Source organism: Daucus carota, chromosome 1 (genome assembly GCF_001625215.2).
Source record: "Daucus carota subsp. sativus chromosome 1, DH1 v3.0, whole genome shotgun sequence".
NCBI classification, from domain to species: Eukaryota; Viridiplantae; Streptophyta; class Magnoliopsida; order Apiales; family Apiaceae; genus Daucus; species Daucus carota.
In genome coordinates, this window is record NC_030381.2 from 15,701,803 (window position 1) to 15,724,277 (window position 22,475).

The following is a 22,475-nucleotide window of genomic DNA, read 5'->3' on the forward strand; positions in this document are numbered from 1 at the left end:
TTTTGAAAACTCATTAAATTGGAATAAATATTAAATCTTATTCCTTTCTTTGAAGAAAATCACTTTCATAATATTAAATAAATTTTAAAAAATCCGGGTCATTACAATCTACCCTCCTTATAGGGATTCCGTCCTCGGAATCAAAGAAAGAAGGAGGACGCAAAATCTGTAAAATCCATATTAATCCACAAAACAAGTATAATCACATACAACTATTCACATAATCACATCAATATTCAACTAGAGACAACAATAATATCTAGACAAATAGATTTATAATAATAAAATCTGAATTTAATAATATGGGATATTACACTTGGTGACTGCTTGAGTCCATAGACAGCTTTGAATAGGAAGTATACAAAATCAGCAAACTCTAGATTTTCAAAGCCAGGGGCTGTTCCAGATATACTTCTTCTTCCAGCTTTCCATTCAGAAATGCACTTTTCACATCCATCTGATAAACTTTGAAGTTGGAGTGTGCAGCAAATGCAAGAAATATTCTAATGGCTTCAAGATGAGCAACTGGAGCATAGGTTTCATCTTAATCAATTCCTTCTTCCTGAGAATAACCTTTTGCAACCAGTCTGGCTTTGTTCCTCACAACAATGCCATCACCATCTAACTTTTTCCGATAGACCCATCTAGTTCCAATTGTAGATTTACCTTTAGGCCTTGGAACCAGGGCCCAGACTTCTTGTCTCTCAAATTGATTGAGTTCTTCTTGCATGGCAAGAACCCAATCAGGATCAGCAAGTGCTTCATCCACTTTCTTTGGTTCTAATTGTGATTGAAAACCAGAGAATAGACATTCATTTGTCGTAGCACTTCTAGTCCTTACACCAACATCATGATCACCAATAATCAGATCAAAGGGATGATCTCTGCTCCAAATCCTTTCCCTTGAAAGTTGTGTCCTTGATGATTGAGCAGTGTTATCATCAAGCTGATGTGTATGACTAGTTGATCCACCAGCTCCCCCTGAGTTGCTGCCAGGATGACTTGTTGATCCACCACTAGCATCAGTGGAATCTCCAACATTATTGCCATTTCCTCCACCATTGCCTGGATCATTATCATCATTGTTGTCATCACCTGTTGCAGCCTCAGGTGGCACATCATCATCTGAATCAGAATTTGGATAGTAGTCAAACTTCAGAGATTCAGATGGATTAGCAGATTGTAAACTTGGAAGTTTAGTGTCATCAAATGTAACATTGACACTAACTTTCACTGACAGAGTATCAATTACAAAAACTCTATAGGCATTATTTGTATAACCAACAAAAATTGCTTCAGATGCCTTTCGCTCAAACTTGTTCAAGTTCTCTTCTCCATCCTTGAGAACATAACACTTGGCTCCAACGATATGAAGATGTTTGACATATGGTTTCTTGTTGTTATACAGATGAAATGGAGTTTTCATATGATCTTTGTTGATCAAAGTTCTATTCTGGGTATAGCAGGCGGTAGTCACAGCTTCAGCCCAAAAGTACAGTAGAAGCTTTGCTTCAGCAATCATAGTCCTTGCAGCTTCAATCAGTGTACGATTCTTTCTTTCGACGACTCCATTCTGCTGTGGAGTCCTTGGTGCTGAATACTGCCTTCTAATTCCCTTTTCAGAGTAATAGTTGATTAGGGTTTGATTTTTGAATTTCGTGCCATTGTCTGACCTTACAGCTTTCACTGGCGCACCCTTATCCAATTCAACTGACTTAATATGATCAATCACTGTCATCGGGGTTTCATCCTTAGAAGCCAGGAAGTAAACCCAAGTAAATTTCGAGAAGTCATCCACAATGACCAAGGCATATCTTCCTCCATCAATTGATGCAACATTCACGGGGCCAAACAAATCCATATGTAGTAAGTGAAGTGGATTTGTAATGGTATTGATGGTCTTGCCTTTGTGAGATGCTCTCTTCGCTTTTCCTTTCTGACAAGCTTCACACAGATCATCAGTTGAGAATTCCAGGGAAGGCAAACCTCTCACTAGATCTCTCTTGACTAGAGAGTTCATGGTTTTGAAGTTGAGATGTGAGAGCTTCTTATGCCATAACCAACTATCTTCAGCAGAGGCTTTGGCGTAGAAACAGTGAACTTCGTTTCCTTATGCCACATAGTGAAGGACGCTTATCCTTGATATGTTTGATGATACATATCTCCTTTTCAAAGTGAACATAATATCCTTTGTCACAAAACTGACTGACACTCAGGAGATTATGTTGAAGTCCCTCAACTATGGCAACATCCTCTATGATGATCCTTCCAACTTTGTACTTGCCATATCCAACAGTACGACCTTTGCTATTGTCAGCAAAAGTAACTGTCAGACCAGTTGTTTCTCTTATTTCTTCTAGCAGGGATCTTGTACCAGTCATGTGCATTGACGCTCCACTGTCAAGCACCCAAGCAACACGAACAACTCCACTGGCACCCTGCAAAAGACAACTTGATTAAACTTTCTTTGGGACCCACACTTGATTGGGTCCAGCAAACTTAAAGAATTAATTTCTATCAGGTAATACAACAGAGCCTCTTGGACTGATACTTGGTTCACTCTTGACTGAACTTACTTCCTTAACAATAGCCTTATAAACCTTGGTTTTAGGCTTTGGAACATAAGTCTGCTTCCTAACACGAGAAGGACTAGCAGTCTTTAATCTAGCATGCTTATTGTTTGTGTGTTGCCTAGTTGATGTGTTTTCATTTTTAGCATGCAAATTTCTAAAATAAGCAGACATCATATTGAAAGCACAAGTCATGCAATTATCAACACCACAAAATTTATGACATGCATCAAAAACAGAAAAAACAGGAATAGCAGTCACAGTAGTAGGAACATCAATAGATTCTACTCTAACCTTGTTAACAGATTTAAAGTTCTCAGTAAAATGACATCTATTGTTCTTGTTCTTACTATTCAAAAAATTATTAGGCTTGTTGAATTTAGTTCTCTCAGAGTTGACACCTAAACCAGCTTTAGGCAACCTAACATTGCCTTTCACTTTGATTGGTTTCAGTGATGTTAGGATCTCATCTCTCTTCTCATTATTCTCTTTCATTTTAAGGTCTTCCTGTTTGAGTTCATATTTAATGACAACAGGAGTTTCAAACAGAGGTTCAGCTTCTGAGGATTTGAACAATGGTTGAGGGGAATTCTTCAAAACAAAAGGAATTCCTCTCTCCTCAGAACTCTTCTTAAAGGGAGTAATGTTACTAGCCTTACCTACAGATTTGTTATAGTCAAAACCTATTCCAACAGTTCTCTTGATCTCTTGTTTATCATTAAGCTCTTTGACTATAGTGGAGGCATCCTTAAAGGCTTTACATTTCACTTTCTCTTCGTCTAGCTGAAGTCTTAAAGCAATCTCACCTTTCTCTAGAACTCTGACTTTAGCAACTTGTAATCCTAAATCCATAGTCAGTTGTTCAATTTTAGGTTTCAATACGTTCATCTCATTCATCTTATAAGCATGAATATCTAAGACTAACATATCAATTTTAAGATTGGCAGCTTTGAACTTTTTAATAGCATCATCTCTTTCTAGTCCTAATTGCATAAAAAGTTTAGGGCATGTAGGATCTACCTGAAAGTTTCCAGCAGGAGGAGGTGAAGATGATCCAGCATTAGCCATTAGAGCAACATTCCCAATCTGCTCTTCTTCATCACTGTCTGCATCATCCCAGCTTTTCCCTTCTGCTAGATAAGACTTGCTCTTGAAGTTTTGACTTCCAGAAGTACCCTGATGTTTCCTCACTAATGCATCATACTTCTGCTTCAGCTCGTCGTAGGAATCTTTTCTATTTCCTTGAACCTTGGGCTGTTTGCATTCAGTTGCAAAGTGTCCCGGTTCACCACAGTTAAAGCATTTGAACTTGCTTCTGTCCACCATCCCAGTCTTGTATCCTCCTTTGCTCGTAGAAGATGAATAACCTCCTTTTGAAACCTGTTGGCAGTAGGTTTGTACTTGTAGGAGGAGTTCTATATAAATCTCATGTTTCCAAATTTCTTGGAAAACAGTGATAGAGATTGATCTTCTAACTATTTTAGCTCTTCCATTGTATAGAACTCATCATCACCACTGGAAGAAGCAGTCTGACCCATCTCAGGTACAACAAACTCCTGAGTGGTTTTAGAAGGAACAACAACATCCTTCTTTTCTTCCAGTGCAGGTGATTCAACAACTTTGAACTTGCTCGAGTTCATAAGTTTTCAAAACTCCGTAGAGTCTTTCCAGAGAAATCTCATTCAGATCTCTACTTTCCCTGATAGCAGTGATTCTATGTTCCAGATGTTCAGGAAGGGTTAAGAGAAACTTCATGTTGACCTCTTTATTGTCATAGTATTTCCCATTCAGATTTAAATTATTAATCAGATTATTAAGTCTGATAAATACTTCTGAAATCCTTTCTCTGGGATTGGAACCAAACTGTTCATACTGAGCCATCAGTATCTCTTTCTTGTTCTCCCTAACTTCTTCTGAGCCTTCGTTTATGGTTTCTAGAGTGTCCCAGATTTGATTTGCGTTTGTACAATTAACAACAGCATTGTACATGACAGGATCTAAGGATTCAACTAAGATCAGTTGAAGAGCATCATCTAGGTTCATTTGTTCACTCTCTTCATCTGTGTACTCATGAAGTTCTTTCGGAACAGTTTTATGAGGCATTAATACACCATCCTCTTCGTGTGCTATTATCAGCTTCAGCGGAGTAGAAACACCCTTGTTTAATATCCCGATATATTTTCTGTTCGCAGTGCGGAAGAATAGTAACATGTGCCTCTTCCATAGGCCAAAGTGTTCTTTGCTGAACGGTGGGATTTTAATGCTACTAATCTTTTGTGTACTCATATTTAAGGATTTGAAGTGAATAGTGTTTGGATGAGATTTGGATTTTTGAAAGAAAAATATTTTAAATCAAAATTAATTTTTGGAGTAATATTAATTCGAATAAAAAATATTTGGACGTTACAGAGTGTGTATAGGATCTTGTTCGCACAAAATCACGCAAGTGTACGTGGTCACAAGTAATATAGAATATAATTCAAGTTCGTTCCCACAGAGACTGGTGTATTCAAGAAATATGCACTTATGCACCAATGTATGATTATTATTCAATGCTTAGACAAATATCCAATTGGGTTTTGGTTTTCTACTTAACTAATTCGATTTGAATTATGAAACTAAGAATTATAAACTAAGAGAATAACGATTTACTAATGAGAATAAAACATGGGATTCAAGCTTCATTAACAATTTCAATCAGAGTTCTACCTTTATTCAATTGTAATGGTTGATAACTAATCAGATAACACGAGACTGATACACGCTAACTGTCGTTATACGTGCACCATACTGCTACACATCCACAATTAAGATGGAAAGTAAACAGACACCAATTATGCTTAGACCCTATATGTCTATAGAATTTGAAAACATAATGGTTGAAGAGCAAGTTATCTATCAAGATTACATAGGGCGATGCAAGATGGGTAAAATCACATCACAAGTCATGTTATCGAACACGAAACCTATGCTCGCATGGCAAGTTCTAAATCAATATATTCACTGTCGCTTCAATAAAGATTAACAAGCAATCTTAGATGTTAGCTACGCATCCAAGACGAATAAGCACAACCAATACGAGGAAATCAAACCATCACATATGAACAAGGCAATTTAACTACTGAAATTCATTGATAAATCCGCTAAAATCCCATGACAATGATTAGTTCATAATCGAACTTCTCATCATCATGGGTTCGAATGTAAACATGGTACTGAATAGGAAAAACAAAATCAAAGTATGAGAATAAGAGTTAAGAAACAAATCCGAAACGAGCATCCAAGTTACGCCTACTTCGAAGAATTACAAAAGTAAAAGTTATGAAATTCGATCTTTATCTTCTCCGTAGCCGTCACGTGCTCCTTGGAATGAATCTAGGTTATGTGTTTAGTCCCCCAAAGCCTTTCTTAAACTTCCCCAGCGATCGGGCCTTGAAACGGATCAGAAACGGGCAAACGGGCTTAAATTCGCTGCCAGTTTGGTGCGGGTGCGCCAGATTTGGGGCGGGTGCCCCAATTCAGCAGCCCACTTCTTTGTCCATAACTTTTGACTCGTGCATCCGATTGCTTCGCCGTTTTTTTCAATGAAAGCTATGAATCTCCTCTTCGTTCTCCTCCAAAGAAACCTACACAACATCAGACTAAAACATATCAAAAACATCAAAAGCTTGAGGCCAGATCATCCATTTAAGTCAAAACGAAGGCTTCCAAGTGGATATAAAATCCACTTATCACACCCCCAAACTTAAACCGATGCTTGTCCTCAAGCATAGATACACACACAAACACTAATAATGTAATAAATGAATGCAACTAAATGCCTACATCTAAGCGAATCATGAAGTGTAATCCTTGTTAACTTAGCATCCTCCAAATATGCAACACTCTCGGCATTCATCTCTTTCACATCTTATCCATGTTCTCTTCCACTACAAGTGTGAAGTGCATCGTGTGTGCTAGCATGCTCACTAGTGAAACAAAACAAAGACCATCAAACTTCACAAAGTCCTCACTATGAGCCGTTAATCAGAATAAGGCTTAAACGCTTCTTTACTAAAGAGTCAACTACAATTTAAGGTCACTAAAGAATTCCTATGCCTCTCCTATTTTTTTCTATTTTTTTTTCTTTTTTTTTCTTGCTAAGTCTAAGGTTGGGACGCTTCTCAGTGTAAGTGAGTCACGACCGCCATTCAATTTTGCTTTTTCTATTTTTTTTTCTTTTTTTTTTTAATCAAGTAATTCTCCAGTAATCAAAGGTTGTGAAAGGTCACCAAGAATCTGCTTATTCTAATACATTCGCACTTAATACCAGCACAAGTACATGGATCGTCCCTTTCACATGACATTGCATTTTACCCATTGATCTCAAAGGAGTACCTGATATTTTTTTTTTCTCTTTTTTTTTCTTTTCTTTTTTTTTTAGAAAGGCATATTCATCCCTCAACTCCCCCAAACTTAAGATTTACAAACTCTAATTTCAAAAAGAGAATACTCCAAACTCTACGCCCGACTCAACGCAAGGACTCAAGAAATAAGTTAGTCTAAGTCTTATCTCTAGAGCATAAGTGTAATTACAATTTCCACACAAGTAGTTTTCAAGTAACAAGTCATCACATATGATCGAGATTACTAGCCAAGAAATTATGCACATAAACTCATCATAGGAAATCAACTTGGAACAACTTCAAGATTCATGCAAATACAACTATATGAAACTACTAACACATACTACACAAGCATATATAAAACAAAACTACTAATATGTAACAATATGAATTAATATGCTAAACTATATGCAACATGCAACCTATATGAACCTATATGAACACACACATCACTAATAGTCCTTAGATTACCACCCCCAAACTTAAAATCTTCAATGTCCTCATTGAAGGTGATAAAAAGGATCGAATGTACCTATAAGGAGTCAGAACGATCACTCTCCTCACCCTCATCGGGTGAAGAGTCAGCTGGAGGATAAATCATATCTGCACCGAACACAGGCCACTCCACGTCTACGCCCGTAGCACGAAAAGCAGTCCCCAACGCCTGTGTCAAATCCCTCGCAAAACGGCTATGCATATCATGCATAGTATCCATACGCCTCGCGAGCCGCCTAAACTGGGAATCACTGAAACCACGGCGCCCTGTACCAGAGCTCTCCACGGGCTCAGAAGGCCCCGCAATCTCCCGAACTGGTGAAACTGGAGGTGGTGCTCTCATCCGTCTACCCTCGGCATCTCTATAACCCAATCCGCGAAGGCTAGCGTAACCACCCTGCCACTCAGGTAGCCGCTCTATAATAGCATGATCAATAGCGGCACCCGGCATCTGCAACTGCTCATCTGCTGACCAACGAACACCCACTGCAGTACATAACTTGGTCACTATCGTCGCGTGAGGTATAGCCACTCCAGTGCGACTCCTCAAAAATCTCATGATGTTTTGGTGGATGACGTATGCAATATCCACATACTTCCCACTCAGAATCCCAAACAACAATATAGCCCGATCGACAGTGACATCGTGGTGGTGTCCCGATGGCATAATACTATGACAAATAAACAGGTTCCAAGCTCGAGCATACCTGTTCATAGTAGAGGCAGGGAAAGAGGCTCTCACATTAGTAGACGGATTACGCTTCCACGTAGTACCCGGAATGTATAACTCATAGACAATTTGATCTAAATCAATGTTCCTCTTGTCCTTTCTCACCCAATCATCCTGCGTAGTCCCCATCTCGGTACCCCCAATAAGTGCTTGGATTGTCTCCAAGGTGTAATCCACCGTCCACCCCCTAACAACCGAATACCCGTTTTGATCCGCTCGGGCATTAGCATAAAACTCCCGCACAATACTCATCGGCACCGGTGCCGGTGCCTCACAAAATGACTCCCACCCCCTATTCCGAATCATCTGCACCAACTCACCATCACCCGGTGAAGGCAAGAACCCCCTCTCCTTAGCAATAGGCTTGCCCAAAAGCCGAGTAAACTCCTCTCGAGCCTCCGGAGTCGTGAACTTAGCAACCTCAACCCCCAAACTCGATGAATCCGTAGATGTGCCTCGCACACTACTACTTTCGGCTCTCCTCGCTCTTTTGGGTGCCATGGGTTTGAATGTGTGTAGTGGGTGTAGAGATTTTTTGGAAGATTTAGAGAAAGATAGGAAGTGGTGTAGGATTGTGTAAATAGGTGAATGTATATGAATGTAGTGTTTGAATTGGATTAGGAACAAGTGTGTTGGAAGAAAGAGATGAGATTATGCTTGTGGGTTTGTATGGATTTGTAAGTATATGTATGTATAGATGTGGAGATGGAAGAATATGGAGTTGGGGTTGAGTTGGGGGAATTTAGGGGCTTAAACTAGGTTTTTGGAAGAGGATAAGAGGGCTGGGATTACAAAAAACGAGCTGGGATAGACCAAAAACGAGCAGAAATTTTTTTTTTTTTTTATATACCAGGCTGCCCACTGCCGTTCCGGCGCAGGCGCCCCTGCCACGGCGCAGGCGCGCCGCTCGCGCGGGTGCGCTGCGCGTGGCGCGGGTGCGCGAAACCGGCAGTGAACACTCGGCTGTTGCAAGCGCCACTGGTGGTTCGGCGCGGGTGCCGCGCGTTTTGGCGCACCTGCCCCGTTCCGCCAGTGGTTTAACACCCAAAAATTTTTCTAACTCCAAAAAAAATATTTTTTTTTCTTTTTTTTTTCTAAAAAATTAAAACAGTAAAACGCGTGGGTTGCCTCCCACGAAGCGCTTGTTTAACGTCATTAGCTTGACGTGAAGTCCCAAGAATTAAATAATAGTGAGGATGGTGCTTACCGACTCGCGATTCACTGGTCCTCCGAAATATGGCTTCAATCTTTGTCCATTCACTTTAAATGATTCCTCCGGTGTTGTTTCATATATTTCAATTGCTCCATGTGGAAACACCGTCTTTATTGTGAAAGGACCCGACCATCTAGATTTCAACTTTCCCGGAAATAGTCTTAGGCGAGAATTAAAAAGTAACACTTGTTGGCCAATGAAGAAATCCTTTTGCACCAACTTTCTATCATGCCATCTCTTCACTTTTTCCTTGTAGAGTTTATTGTTCTCGTACGCCTGAAGCCTAAACTCGTCGAGTTCATTAATTTGAAGCATTCTTTTCTCACCAGCAGCTGTCATATCCAAGTTCAATTTCTTCAAGGCCCAATATGCTTTGTGCTCTAACTCCGCGGGCAAAAGACATGCTTTTCCATAGACCAACTGAAATGGTGACATCCCCAATGGAGTCTTATAAGCCGTTCTATAGGCCCAAACGGCCTCATCAAGCTTCAACGCCGAATCTTTCCTCGAAGGACTCACAACTTTCTCTAAGATTCGCTTGATTTCACGATTAGATACCTCAGCTTGGCCATTCGTCTGAGGATGATAGGCTGTGGCAACTCTATGATTGATACCAAACCGTTCCATCAGCGCTGTGAACTTGCGATTGCAAAAGTGTGATCCTTCATCACTGATTATAACTCGAGGAGTACCAAAACGAGTGAATATGTTCTTCTGAAGAAAATTTATGACTACCGCAGCGGTGTTGTTTGGTAAAGCTTTGACTTCGACCCATTTAGACACGTAATCCACAGCGAGAAGAATGTAGAGATTATTGCAAGACGAGATAAAGGGCCCCATGAAGTCTATACCCCACACATCGAAGATTTCAACCTCAAGAAGTACATTGAGGGGCATTTCATCCCTTCGAGAAATATTACCAACCCTTTGACAACGATCGCATTTCAACACAAACTGATGAGCGTCCTTGAAGAGTGTAGGCCAAAAGAAACCCGCCTGTAAAATACGAGCAGCTGTCTTCTGCCCTCCATAGTGTCCTCCATAAGTGGAGTCGTGGTAAGCTTGCAAGATTCCTTCAATCTCACTGTACGGAATGCACCTTCTGATAATTTGATCGGAACCTTGGCGAAACAAGAAAGGCTCATCCCAACGATACCACTTCGCCTCATGAAGAAACTTTTTCTTTTGAGCATAAGACAAATCAGGAGAAATGACATTACTCACCAGATAATTCACTATATCCGCAAACCATGGCTCTTCTTCTTGGACCCCAAATAATTGTTCATCAGGAAAAGACTCATTGATTAGAGTGGTGTCCTTGGATGCTCGCGCTTGATCTTCCAATCGAGAGAGATGATCAGCCACCTGATTTTCAGTACCCTTTCTATCCTTGATCTCTAACTCGAACTCCTGAAGTAAGAGAACCCATCGAATCAATCGAGGTTTCGAGTCTTTCTTTGATACTAGATACCGAATGGCAGCATGATCGGTGTAAACCAACACCTTTGTCCCAAGCAAATAAGACCTGAATTTCTCGAATCCATAAACAATAGCCAGCAGCTCCTTCTCTGTAGTAGTGTAATTCAGCTGAGCACCATTGAGAGTCTTACTAGCATAGTAAATCACATGGAAGATGTTATTCTTTCTCTGACCAAGCACAGCTCCCACCGCATAGTCACTAGCATCACACATCATCTCGAAAGGCTCATTCCAATCAGGTGCAGTAATAACAGGTGCTGTGGTTAATTTCTTCTTAAGAGTTTCGAACGCAGCCAAGCACTCTTCATCAAATTTGAAGGGCACGTCCTTTTCTAACAAGTTGCACAAGGGTTTGGTGATTTTAGAGAAGTCCTTGATGAACCGTCGATAGAAACCTGCGTGACCAAGAAAACTCCGAATCCCCTTTACTGAGATGGGTGGAGGAAGATTTTCAATTGTCTCCACCTTAGCTTTGTCTACCTCGAGCCCCTTGTTCGAAACTTTATGCCCCAGAATTATGCCTTCTTGAACCATGAAGTGGCATTTTTCCCAATTAAGAACGAGATTAGTTTCCACACATCTTTTTAGCACCATCGTCAAGTTGCTCAAGCATTCATCATAAGAAGTACCAAACACAGAAAAGTCATCCATGAACACCTCAACATTGGTACCAATCATCTCGGAGAAAATAGCCATCATGCATCTCTGAAAAGTTGCTGGTGCACCACAGAGTCCAAAAGAAAGACGACGGAAAGCAAATGTGCCAAAAGGGCAAGTGAAGGTGGTTTTCTCCTGATCCTCTGGTGCGATGCAAATCTGATTATACCCTGAATACCCATCAACAAGACAATAGTACTCATGACCGGCCAACCTATCAAGCATCTGATCAATGAAAGGCAATGGAAAGTGATCTTTTCTGGTGGCTTTATTGAGTTTCCGATAATCCATGCATATTCTCCATCCTGTGACTGTTCGCGTCGGAATGAGCTCATTCTTCTCATTAGCTACCAGGGTCATGCCTCCTTTCTTAGGCACACATTGAACAGGGCTCACCCAAGAACTATCCGAGATTGGATAAATAATGCCTGCATCAAGCCACTTAAGAATCTCCTTCTTCACCACTTCTTTCATTATTGGGTTAAGTCTTCTTTGATGCTCAACAATGGGTTTACTACCCTCCTCGATCAAAATTTTATGTTGACAATAAGAAGGGCTGATTCCCTTGATATCTGCAATAGTCCATCCAATGGCTGATTTGAACTCCCTAAGAATTCGCAAAAGCTTTTCTTCCTCGATACCTGAAAGATTAGATGCAATAATTACAGGTAATGTAGAAGCTTCGCCAAGAAAAGCATACCTTAGGTGTTCGGGAAGTTGCTTAAGCTCAAGTTTAGGAGCTTCAACAATAGAGGGTTTCAGCCGTTCATGAGAATCTTTCAGCTCCGATAACCCAAGAGATTCAATTGGAGGATCCAACCGTCTTCTCCAAGGAGAAGCATTCAAGTATTGAAGGTGTTCTTCCTCCTCCTCATCTCCGAATTCTGAGTCACCCGATAGAACCCTTTCCAAGATGTCAGTTTTCAGCCTGTTATCGATTTCCGAATGAGCTGCAGCTTCGAGCATATCCACTTTAAAGCATTCCTCCTCATCTGATGGAAGTTTTATGGCATTGAACACGTTGAAAGTGACCATCTGATCTTGAACTCTCATTGTGAGTTCACCCTTTTGAACATCAATCAAAGTCCGCCCTGTCGCAAGGAATGGTCTCCCCAAGATGATGGGGATCTTCTTATCTTCCTCAAAATCGAGAATGACAAAATCAGCAGGGAAGATTAGCTTATCTACCTTTACCAAAACATCTTCAACTATCCCCCTTGGGTATGTAATCGAACGATCAGCCAGTTGCAAAGACATATTAGTAGGTTTCAGCTCCGGAAGACCAAGTTGCAAGAAAATAGACAAGGGCATCAGATTTATGCTAGCTCCCAAATCAGACAAACACTTGTCGAATGACAATTGCCCAATAGTACACGGGATTGTGAAACTTCCCGGATCTTTCAGCTTCGGGGGCAATTTCTGTTGTAACACAACACTACACTCCTCGGTCAAAGCCACAGTTTCCAATTCCTCAAGTTTGAGTTTTCGAGATAGAATACCTTTCATGAATTTAGCATAACTCGGCATTTGTTCTAGAGCCTCCGCAAAAGGTATGTTGATTTGTAATTTCTTGAAGACCTCTAGAAATTTGGCGAATTGTTTGTCGAGCTTATGCTTTTGAAGTCTCTTCGGAAAAGGTGGAGGTGGATATACTTGCTTGACCCCAGTATCAGTTTTCGGGCTAGACTTTTCGGCTAAATCCTTGTTTGCTTCCTCGTTGATTTTAGTCTGGTCAGCTTCAACAACAGTTTTTCCACTATCAGACTCGGATGAGAGCACGGGTGTTTCAACCTGTTGATCACTCTCTTCCTTGTTTCGCTCTGTTGCTGATTCTTTATCCTTCGTAACCTTTCTGGACCTCAAGGTGACAGCCTGTACCTGTTCCTTCACTTCCTTCTTGCCCGGATTGGCCTCAGTATCACTAGGAAGAGTTCCTTGTGGTCTATTAATCAACGCATTAGCAATTTGCCCAATCTGATTCTCCAAAGTCTTGATTGACACCGATTGGCTTTTCACCATTAGTCTTAATTCTTCCAATTCTGATCTTTCATTGGAAGACTGTCCAGCCACCCCATGATTTTGTTGCTGGAATCCGGGTGGATGGAATTGCTGTCTCGGTGCAAACTGTTGTTGAAAACCAGAAGGGTTAAAAGGTCTAGCTCCTTGCTGCTGAAACTGTTGTTGCTGTTGTGGCATGAAGTTCTGATTATTGCTCCAGCTGAAATTCAGATGATTTCGATTATTAGGATGATAAGTGGCCGGAGCTGGCTGTTGTGACCTCTGAAAGTTGCTCACAAACTGAGCGGATTCGCTCGATATAGCACACTGATCCGAAGAATGTGCTCCAGCACAGAGCTCGCAGACTAAAGGTGGCTGCTGATTTCCTAGATTTGCCAAAGAATCCACCTTCATAGTAAGAGCCTTAAGCTGAGCAGCTATGGCTGTAGTAGCATCAACATCTAGAATTCCTGCTGCTTTGCCCTGATGAAGACGCTGAGTAGGATTCTGATATTCATTCGCAGCCATCATCTCGATCAACTCATAAGCCTCATCATAGCTCTTAGCCCATAGAGCTCCGCCTGATGCAGCATCGAGCATTGGCCTCGATTGAGGACCCAACCCATTATAAAAGCAGTTAATAACCATCCAATCAGGCATCCCATGATGTGGACACTTCCGAAGCATCTCCTTGTAGCGTTCCCAAGCTTCACATAAAGTTTCACCAGACAACTGAGAGAATTGAGTGATAGCATTCCTGATTGCAGCGGTTTTAGCCATAGGGAAGAACTTAGTAAGAAATTTCTGAGCCAGATCCTCGATTTTCAAAATTCAAACTCCGGCCCGATCTACCGGCGATTTTCCGACAATAAGCAGCTGAAGCAGGATGTGGGAGACAAACTGGTAATTAATTTCATCTGGGCGCACAATCACTGGGTGGAAAAAAGGGTTTTGGAGAGGTTGAACATTGGAGATGGGACAGCTATTCAGGAAGCCCTGAGTCAAATTCACACAAGAAGTCTAGAAGCAAACCCCTTTAGAGGGACTAAGACATTTAGCGAAGTTGTAATGGATTCCAAAAAGGGGCAAGATACTGGGATGGATACGGAAGACCCTTTGGATCAATCGGGTCCTAAGGAGACGGAGTGGCAACAGGTCTCTTACAAGAAGAAGCAGATGAATAAGCCCAGGCAAGCAGAGAAAGAAAGAGTCTCTATTTTTCTTCATAACATCCCGGAGAGCACTACGAGTAGCCAGATCTGGAGTTTATTTAAACCCTGTGGACATATCATAGATATAATCTTACCAAAAAGAAGAGATGTTAAGGGAAAAAGATATGGTTTCGTACACACTATAAGCGAGTTGGAGGCAGGAGCTATAATTAACAATGCGAAAATGGACAGATCTTTGGGGGGAAGAATTAGCATGACAATAAATGGATCCATAAGCCAGCATAGGAAGGAGCAGAAGAATGTCAGGATGGATAAAAGCACGAAATATGGAGTGAATATGAGCAATAACAAGGAGCCAAAAGAGGAGCCTATTAAGGAGGTTAAGGATGATGATTTTGGCAAGAAAATGTTTGAATTTACGGAACTAGAGATAGATGAAGAGGTGGAGGAGGCATTAATGGAATGCAGGATAGGATTTTCATGGTTTGATGAAAGCGCAGCTACTATGCAGGAGAAACTGAATGACACTGGATTAACTAAATACAAGGTCACCTCATTGTCCAAAAGAAAATTCTTAATAAGGAAGGATGTCAAGGACAGTTGGGGTTTGTTAGACAAGACGGATCTATCGGTTTGGTTTTGTAAAATCAGAAGCTATACGGAGGCAGATCATGTTATCTCAAGAGTGACTTGGATTGAATGCAAAGGCCTGCCTATGCCAGCCTGGAAAGAAGAAATTTAAAAGCACTTACAAGCAGATTTGGGGAATGGATTAGTTGGACTTATCAAAGTGATGGTCTCAGTGAATTCTTTAATCCTTTGATCTGCATAGATACCACCTTGCAGGATAACATTTGTGATAATATGCAGGTGTTGTACAAGGGGAGTCACAAACTCGTGGAGTTTAAAGAAATAACAGACTCAAATTATCTGGTGGGTAAAGTTTTACCTATGGAGTTTTCAAGCAACCAGGAGCATATACATAGTGAAAACAGTAAAAGTAAGGTGAATGAGAGATCCTCTTCAGACTGGGTCAGCAGAGGATCGGTGTTAAATGGTCCACTTCCAATCATCGAGATGCCACCTTCAAAGAATCAGGAAAATGTAGAAGATATAGATGACTCGGGAGGAAGCAGCAATGCCTCACAAGTGATCTCCCCCACTCCAATTAGGCTCCCTAGCTAATGAATTCGGAAGCATTGATTTTAGCCCGGAAATAAGCTCAAATGCTAGTCACCAAAATGACTCGGTCCCTGGCTCAGAGGTCTGTAACCCAGAACTGAATCCTAGCCTTCAGAAAGATTTGTGTAAGGATGTAAGCAAGAAGCTTAAAGTTAAGAGCAACAGAGGAAGGCCAAAGAAAGCTAGTAATGGGGTGAGGAACCCTTTTGAAATAGGCATTAAATTTAAGGGCAGAAAAAGAAAGTCTGGGGGATGTAAAAAAACTGCTAGGATGAGAAGGTCAAGAGAGGCTCCAAACTGTCTACAAATAGTCTCTACAAACTTGGTCTGAAAGTCCACAAGAGAAGCCTTAATGATCATTAGAAGTGCGGAAATGATGGGGTTAGAAATCAAGGGAGATAGGGATCTGGCGGTGCAAGAAATTGCCAGACAACTAGAGGCGGGAGAGCTTTAAGCCAGTTAGTCAGTTCTAGTTTCCTTTAGGTAATAATTGTTTAAATGTTAATGATGAATATGAAGATTCTGAGTTGGAATATTAGGGGTATAAACAATGAAATAGCTAGAGCAAACTTAGGGGATCTTATAAAGGATACGAAGGCGGATGTCATCTGTTTGCAAGAAACTAAATGTGATGATGAGAATAGACTAAAGAAAGCATATCCTTTTAACACTAGGTTTTATGGCTTTGTTTGCCAACCTTCTTTGGGACTTTCTGGGGGCCTGGTTACTCTTTGGAGTCTGAATAATGTCAAATGTATTGCTCTGGCTCAGTCTAGATTCTGGATCTGGGTTACATTCAGCTTAACGTCGGGGCTAGGTAATTTTCATATAATTAATGTTTATAGTCCACTGGACCTTTCTCTAAAGAAGGAATTGTGGGAGGAAATAAGGGTTTGTTCAAGTCTGATAGGCAGTGAACCACTTGCTGTGGTGGGAGATTTTAACTGTATAAGGGGGCAAATGAGAAGTGTAACTGTGTATATAGCAGAAGAGACATGGAGTTATTTGATGGCTGGATAGAGGACTGCAATTTCTTGGAGCTAACTTTGTTGAACACAAAATTTACATGGTTTGGACCTGCTGGGAAAAGGAGCAAATTGGATAGAATGTTGGTAAATTCAGAATGGTATCAGTCTGGAAATTGGAGTATTAAGTCATTGAGCAGAAAACACTCAGATCACAGTCCCCTTTTTGTGTTTCAGGAGGGCATGGTAAGGGAATTCAAGCCATTCAGAATATTTAACTACTTTCTCACTGATGAGCTACTTGAAGAAGTTCAAAAGTGGATGATAAGTGATAATCAATGGAAGAAACTAAATATTCATGTGGCTCTAAAGAAAATTAAAGAAAGAATTAAGGACAAGACTCGGGGAACCAAAGATAAAATGGACGTAGAAATTAGGAGGCTGGAAGATAATTTGCAGATGGCTGACAACAACACAAAGGCACAAGATTGGAGGATGCAGGGGGAAATAAGAGAGAAGTTGTTAAAACTTTACTCCAAGAAAGAATCCATGCTTAAGCAAAAAGCTAGATTGAATTGGATGAAGTTGGGGGATCGAAACCCAAGATTTTTTCATAAAGCAATTCTAGAAAAGGAGGCATAGAAACAGCAGTAAAAGAGTGTTTTGGAAGGGTGCTTGGTTAACAGATTCTGAAAGCATCAAAAGAACCTTCTATCAATTTTACTCAGCCTTCTTTAGGCAGAGTGGGGTATCTCTTCTAGGTCCGGGGACGTTTCCACTCCCAAGTCTAGATGAATCTTCTAAATCACATATAATACGATCAATTCTCAAGCAAGATGTCGAAGCAGCTCTTTACAACATGGATGATGACAAAGCTCCAGGGCCGGATGGTCTAAACATCAGAAGCTTGAAGTTCTTGTGGCCACTGATTAGCACAAAAGTGATGATTTTTATTGAAAGGTTTAAGCTTTCAGCTACTCTTCCGTCTGGTTTAAACTCTTCTTTCATTGCCCTGGTTCCGAAAATTGCAGAGCCTACTACAGTAAAACATTACCGACCAATCAGCCTGATTAACACCACCATCAAGTTACTCACAAAGACACTAGCAACTAGGCTGGCTGGTCAGATGAATGATCTTGTGAGTGAATCACAAACTGGGTTTATCAAAGGCAGGCAGGCTTTGGAGAGTATCCTTTTAGTAAAAGAAATAGTTCACACTATACAGAAGGGAAAAGGAAAGGGTATGATAATCAAATTGGATTTTGAGAAGGATTTTGATACAATCAGTTGGGAATTCCTATTTGAGGTGTTAGCAATGATGAATTTTGATGGTGAATGGATCGATTGGATCAAGGGATTACTGCAGTCTGCAAGGATTTCAATCCTTGTGAATGGATCACCAACTAAAGAATTTGTTCCGAGCAGAGGATTAAGACAGGGTGACCCTCTATCCCCACTACTTTTCAACCTCGTTGGAGAAGTTCTCAGTGGTATGCTCTCTAAAGCTGCAGAGAAAGGTATCTTTAAAGGAATTTCTTTAGGGGACTCCTCTCAACCGATCACACACCTCCAATTTGCGGACGATACAATAGTATTTGTGGAGAACACATTGGAATGAATTGCAGGAGTCAAGTCAGTACTCCAATGTTTTCAATTAATCTCAGGCTTGAAAATTAACTATGAGAAAAGTGAGATTTTCACCCATAAGCATTGTTCTAATACTCAAATGGAGGGAGCCCAACTATTAGGTTGCAAAGTTGGGCAGTGGCCAATGACATACCTGGGAGTTTCCATAGGTATCTCAAGCAAAAGGAAAGCCTATTGGGAACCTCTGGTCAAACGTTTTCACAGCAAGCTTGCCTCATGGAAAGCTGATACTCTAAACCTAGTTGGGAGATCAATTATAATCAAATCAGTTCTTGATAGTCTCCCAACTTATTGGCTTGGATTGCATATGCTTCCGTCTAGGGTGTGTGACAGAATTGAAAGGATCAGAAGAGATTTCCTATGGGGTTCGTTTGCTGGTCAAGAAGATTTTAAGCGGAAAATGCACTCTGTTAGGTGGAGCAAGGTATGTTCCTCAAAAGATCATGGTGGTTTGGGCTTGGTGCCAATTAAAGTGAAGAATTTGGCTTTGCTTGGTAAATGGTCATTTAGATGGGATAAGGAACGCCACAGAAGCTGGAACATATGGATTAGAGACAAGTACAAGTGTCCCAAGCATTCCAACTTGCAAGAAAGTTTGGTTGGGAAAAGGTCTTCAAACAGCTTGCAAGACATGGTTTCAGCTGCATGTCATCCGCTTTCCAAAAGGAAATTGGATCGGGGAAAACTTGTCTGGAGATTAGGGAATGGTATTCAGGTACTCTTCTGGGAAGATATCTGGCACGAGGACATGGCACTAATGGATAGATACAAAAAATTATATAGCCTATCCACGCTGCAAGGAATTTCTGTTGCTCTTTTTCTCAACCAATGGCAGTTGGTAACCTCAGTAGAGTCTCTATGGACCAGGAGCTTAAGAGCTTGGGAGATTGAGGAACTAAATAGCCTGGTTTTAATCATCAAAGGTACAAAATTAAATACAAAGCAGGACTCTCTCATATGTCAAGTATCAAGAAGTGAATTCTCGGTTCGCCAGGCAGTTATGGAATTGTCATCCTAGGGGGATAAAGTAAATTGGAAATTCATCTGGAAATTGAGAGTACCACAGAAAGTCAACTTCTTTCTCTGGAAAGTACATTTGAATATTCTGTCTATTAAAGATTTCTTGGCAAGGAGAGGAATTAATGTTCCAGGTAGTGGCATCTGCATATGTTGTGGAATTTTGGAAGAATCAGCTCATCATCTGTTTTTTGAATGTCAAGTAGCTAAGAAGCTATGGCAACTAGTATGCTTATGGTGGCATCTTGATGTGGATTTGTTAGAGGGCCTAAATCTATTTAATCTATGGGATAGTGCAAAGTTGGTTCAAAATAAAAAAGCGAAAGTTGCTTGGAAAATAGTCATCAGTGCAACTCTTTGGACAATTTGGATTTCTAGGAATGATGCAATATTTAACAGTAATCACGTTAACAGAGGGAAAATATTTGCCACCCTCAAGGTGTTGGCCAGAGAGTGGTGCCTGATCTCGAACATCATTTCAGATTGCTCGACTTCTTGGTGGAGTCATAATCCGATAGAAGCGATCACCAAAACTGAATCTGTTCAAATGCATGCATTGTTTCAGGTTAACTGGGATTTAATAGCTTTCTTGGATGGTTCTTGGAAGGTCAAGCAAGGCACATCACTAGCAGGGATAGGAGGCTACATTCAAAAGAAAAATGGGGATGTTATTTTATCCTTTTCAGGGCCTTGCAATGCGAGTAATGCTCTTCAGGCTGAATGGAGTGCGTTATCTTTCCTCATAACAAATTTTGCAGAGTCAAGGTGGGCTGAAAAATCATTGTTGATTTATACAGACTGTAGCAATTTAGTCCGTAAATTTTTGGAGCTGTTTTCTGGTAATGTGGATGATGCCCACATTCCCCTGGCTGGGCTCAATAAGTCCATTAAGGTCTATATAAAACATATTTCCAGGGACCTCAATTGCAGGGCTGATGTGTTGGCAAAAACAGGAGCCCAGAAAACTCAGATGGCCCGTCTTTGGGCCCAAAAATAACTCAAGCGTGTTTGCTTAGGAAATAACATTTCTGGGGATAAATCATAATTAGTCTAGCAGATATTTAGACATGGAAGGCAGTAGCCGAAGAGTTTCTTGCTAGTGGCCAATGGACGGGCTCGCGTGCCTGTGCTTGGGATTTCGCACAACCCTTGTTATCAGCTATATATTACAGCATACCGTCTTTCACCACTCTGCACATACCACTCACCTTACACTTAATCTTCTTGAGTAAACCCTTTCACCTCCTTTACCTGCAATGGAACCAGTGGAGCATGTAGATGTGAGTCCTCGATGGCGCATGCCCCGTAGGGGCATGGTCAAGATTAACGTCCATAGTTGCTTTCTAAATGAGCCCCTCCCAAATGGTAATATATCTGGAATAAGTGCAGTCATCCGCAACAGCATGGGAAGGATCCTTCGGATGCTCTCTGGGTCTTTGGAGATCCAGAACCAGAGGCTGAATGAGTTCCAGGATCTCCTGGAAGGGTGTAAGCGTGCGTATGCAGAGGACTGACAGCAGTTCTACCTGGAATCGGATCATTTCGAAGCTTTCTGGGAATAGAGGAACTCTCTTCTTGAAGGAGCCCACCCAGACCATGCAGATTTAGTGCAACAGCTTAACCAGCGTAAGGCTGACCCTAATTTCAACTTGGAGCCCACTCTCTGTGACACTAATGCTAATGGCCTGGCCATCTTTCTGGCACACCATGGTGCCCAGAACTTCAAGAGCATGGTGGTTATTGCCCAGCCCTTCGGTGAAATCTTCGAAATCTGGAGTCGCGACATGGGCCTTGGCTCGGCTGATCCTCGCTTCATGGCTGTGAATGAGGAAGACATTCTTCCTGCTGTGGAGGACAATGATGAGGGGGTTGTTCCAGAGGTGGTGGAGGATGGCATGGTGAATGAGGATGGTGAGATGGTGGAAGTGATTGAAATTGAAGATGATTAAGATGCATGAGTTCGTGCGTGCATGGGTGCTTGGGAAGTGTGACTGTAGTCTTTTGGTTGCTTGGTTATAGGGCTTTGGGGTACTTTAGTTTCTATCAGAGTTTTGTTGGTACTTTGGATGGAGAATGATGGCAATTGGCTGATTTAGTTCTAAATATTTAAGTATTTTGTCTAGGATCTTCTGCAAAGCTTTTAGGCTTTATCTAGATTATCTTACCTACTTCTATCTCTAGTATATGCTATCAGGATCTTTGTAACCTTGCCGTATTTCAATGAAATCTTTGCCTTTCAAAAAAAAATAACATATATATAATAAATATTATGCACAAATATGTCGTGTACTTTCGTGTATTTCGTGTACCCCAAATGAAAACACATATCCGATACGAAATTTATCGTGTAATTTCATGTTTCGTGTATCGAAAATCAAAACCCATATCTATTTATTTCGTGTCGTTTCGTTTCGTGTTAGCGTGTTACGTGTCAAATTGCCACGCCTAGTGTGAAGTTTATTTAGCTCTTACATACATGTGAAATTGCAGATTTTGATAGGTTAAGCTCAAAGAATCTCCCTCGTAGGGACCAAGAGTACACAACAATGGAATTAGTTGTGGAAATTTAAAAGAAAATAAATCGTGTAAGGTCAAATTAAGGATTTTGTAAAATAAATTTTACCGACCAATTTTCTGCTAAAACTATGCAAAATTTTCTGGCTCTTGTAGCTCTCATTTAGTTGGATTCCCGAATCTTGATATATCCAAAATAGTTTGAAAAGTAGGAAAAATAAAATATTACAATTTTAATATATCATCTATTTCAAAATAAATATCATTTCAATTTCTAACACATATTTTAATATTTAAGAAAAAAAATAGCTCTTCAATATTATTTTTTCAAGATTTCAAATTAAACTATAATATTCAAAAAATGAAAAACCAAAAATGATAGGTGAAGGTGACACTTCTTCGTTTACGGTAAATACAAAAAAGTTAAAGATGAAGGTAAATTTACAATGCT

At 40.6% G+C, this 22,475-nt stretch overlaps 1 protein-coding gene and 1 non-coding gene across 2 annotated transcripts; both read left to right on the forward strand.

Annotated features, from left to right (window-relative positions):
- Positions 1-14,185: 14,185 nt before the first annotated feature.
- Positions 14,186-14,292, forward strand: LOC135150008 (small nucleolar RNA R71). Its single transcript, XR_010288363.1, has one exon. It is a non-coding gene; the product is annotated as a small nucleolar RNA R71 (small nucleolar RNA).
- A 4,280-nt stretch (positions 14,293-18,572) lies between these two features.
- Positions 18,573-20,507, forward strand: LOC108217940 (uncharacterized). The gene is made up of 2 exons (XM_017390855.1): positions 18,573-19,416; positions 19,612-20,507. Exons 1-2 carry the CDS (start codon positions 18,573-18,575, stop codon positions 20,505-20,507), a joined length of 1,740 nt encoding a protein of 579 aa, XP_017246344.1.
- Positions 20,508-22,475: the final 1,968 nt, after the last annotated feature.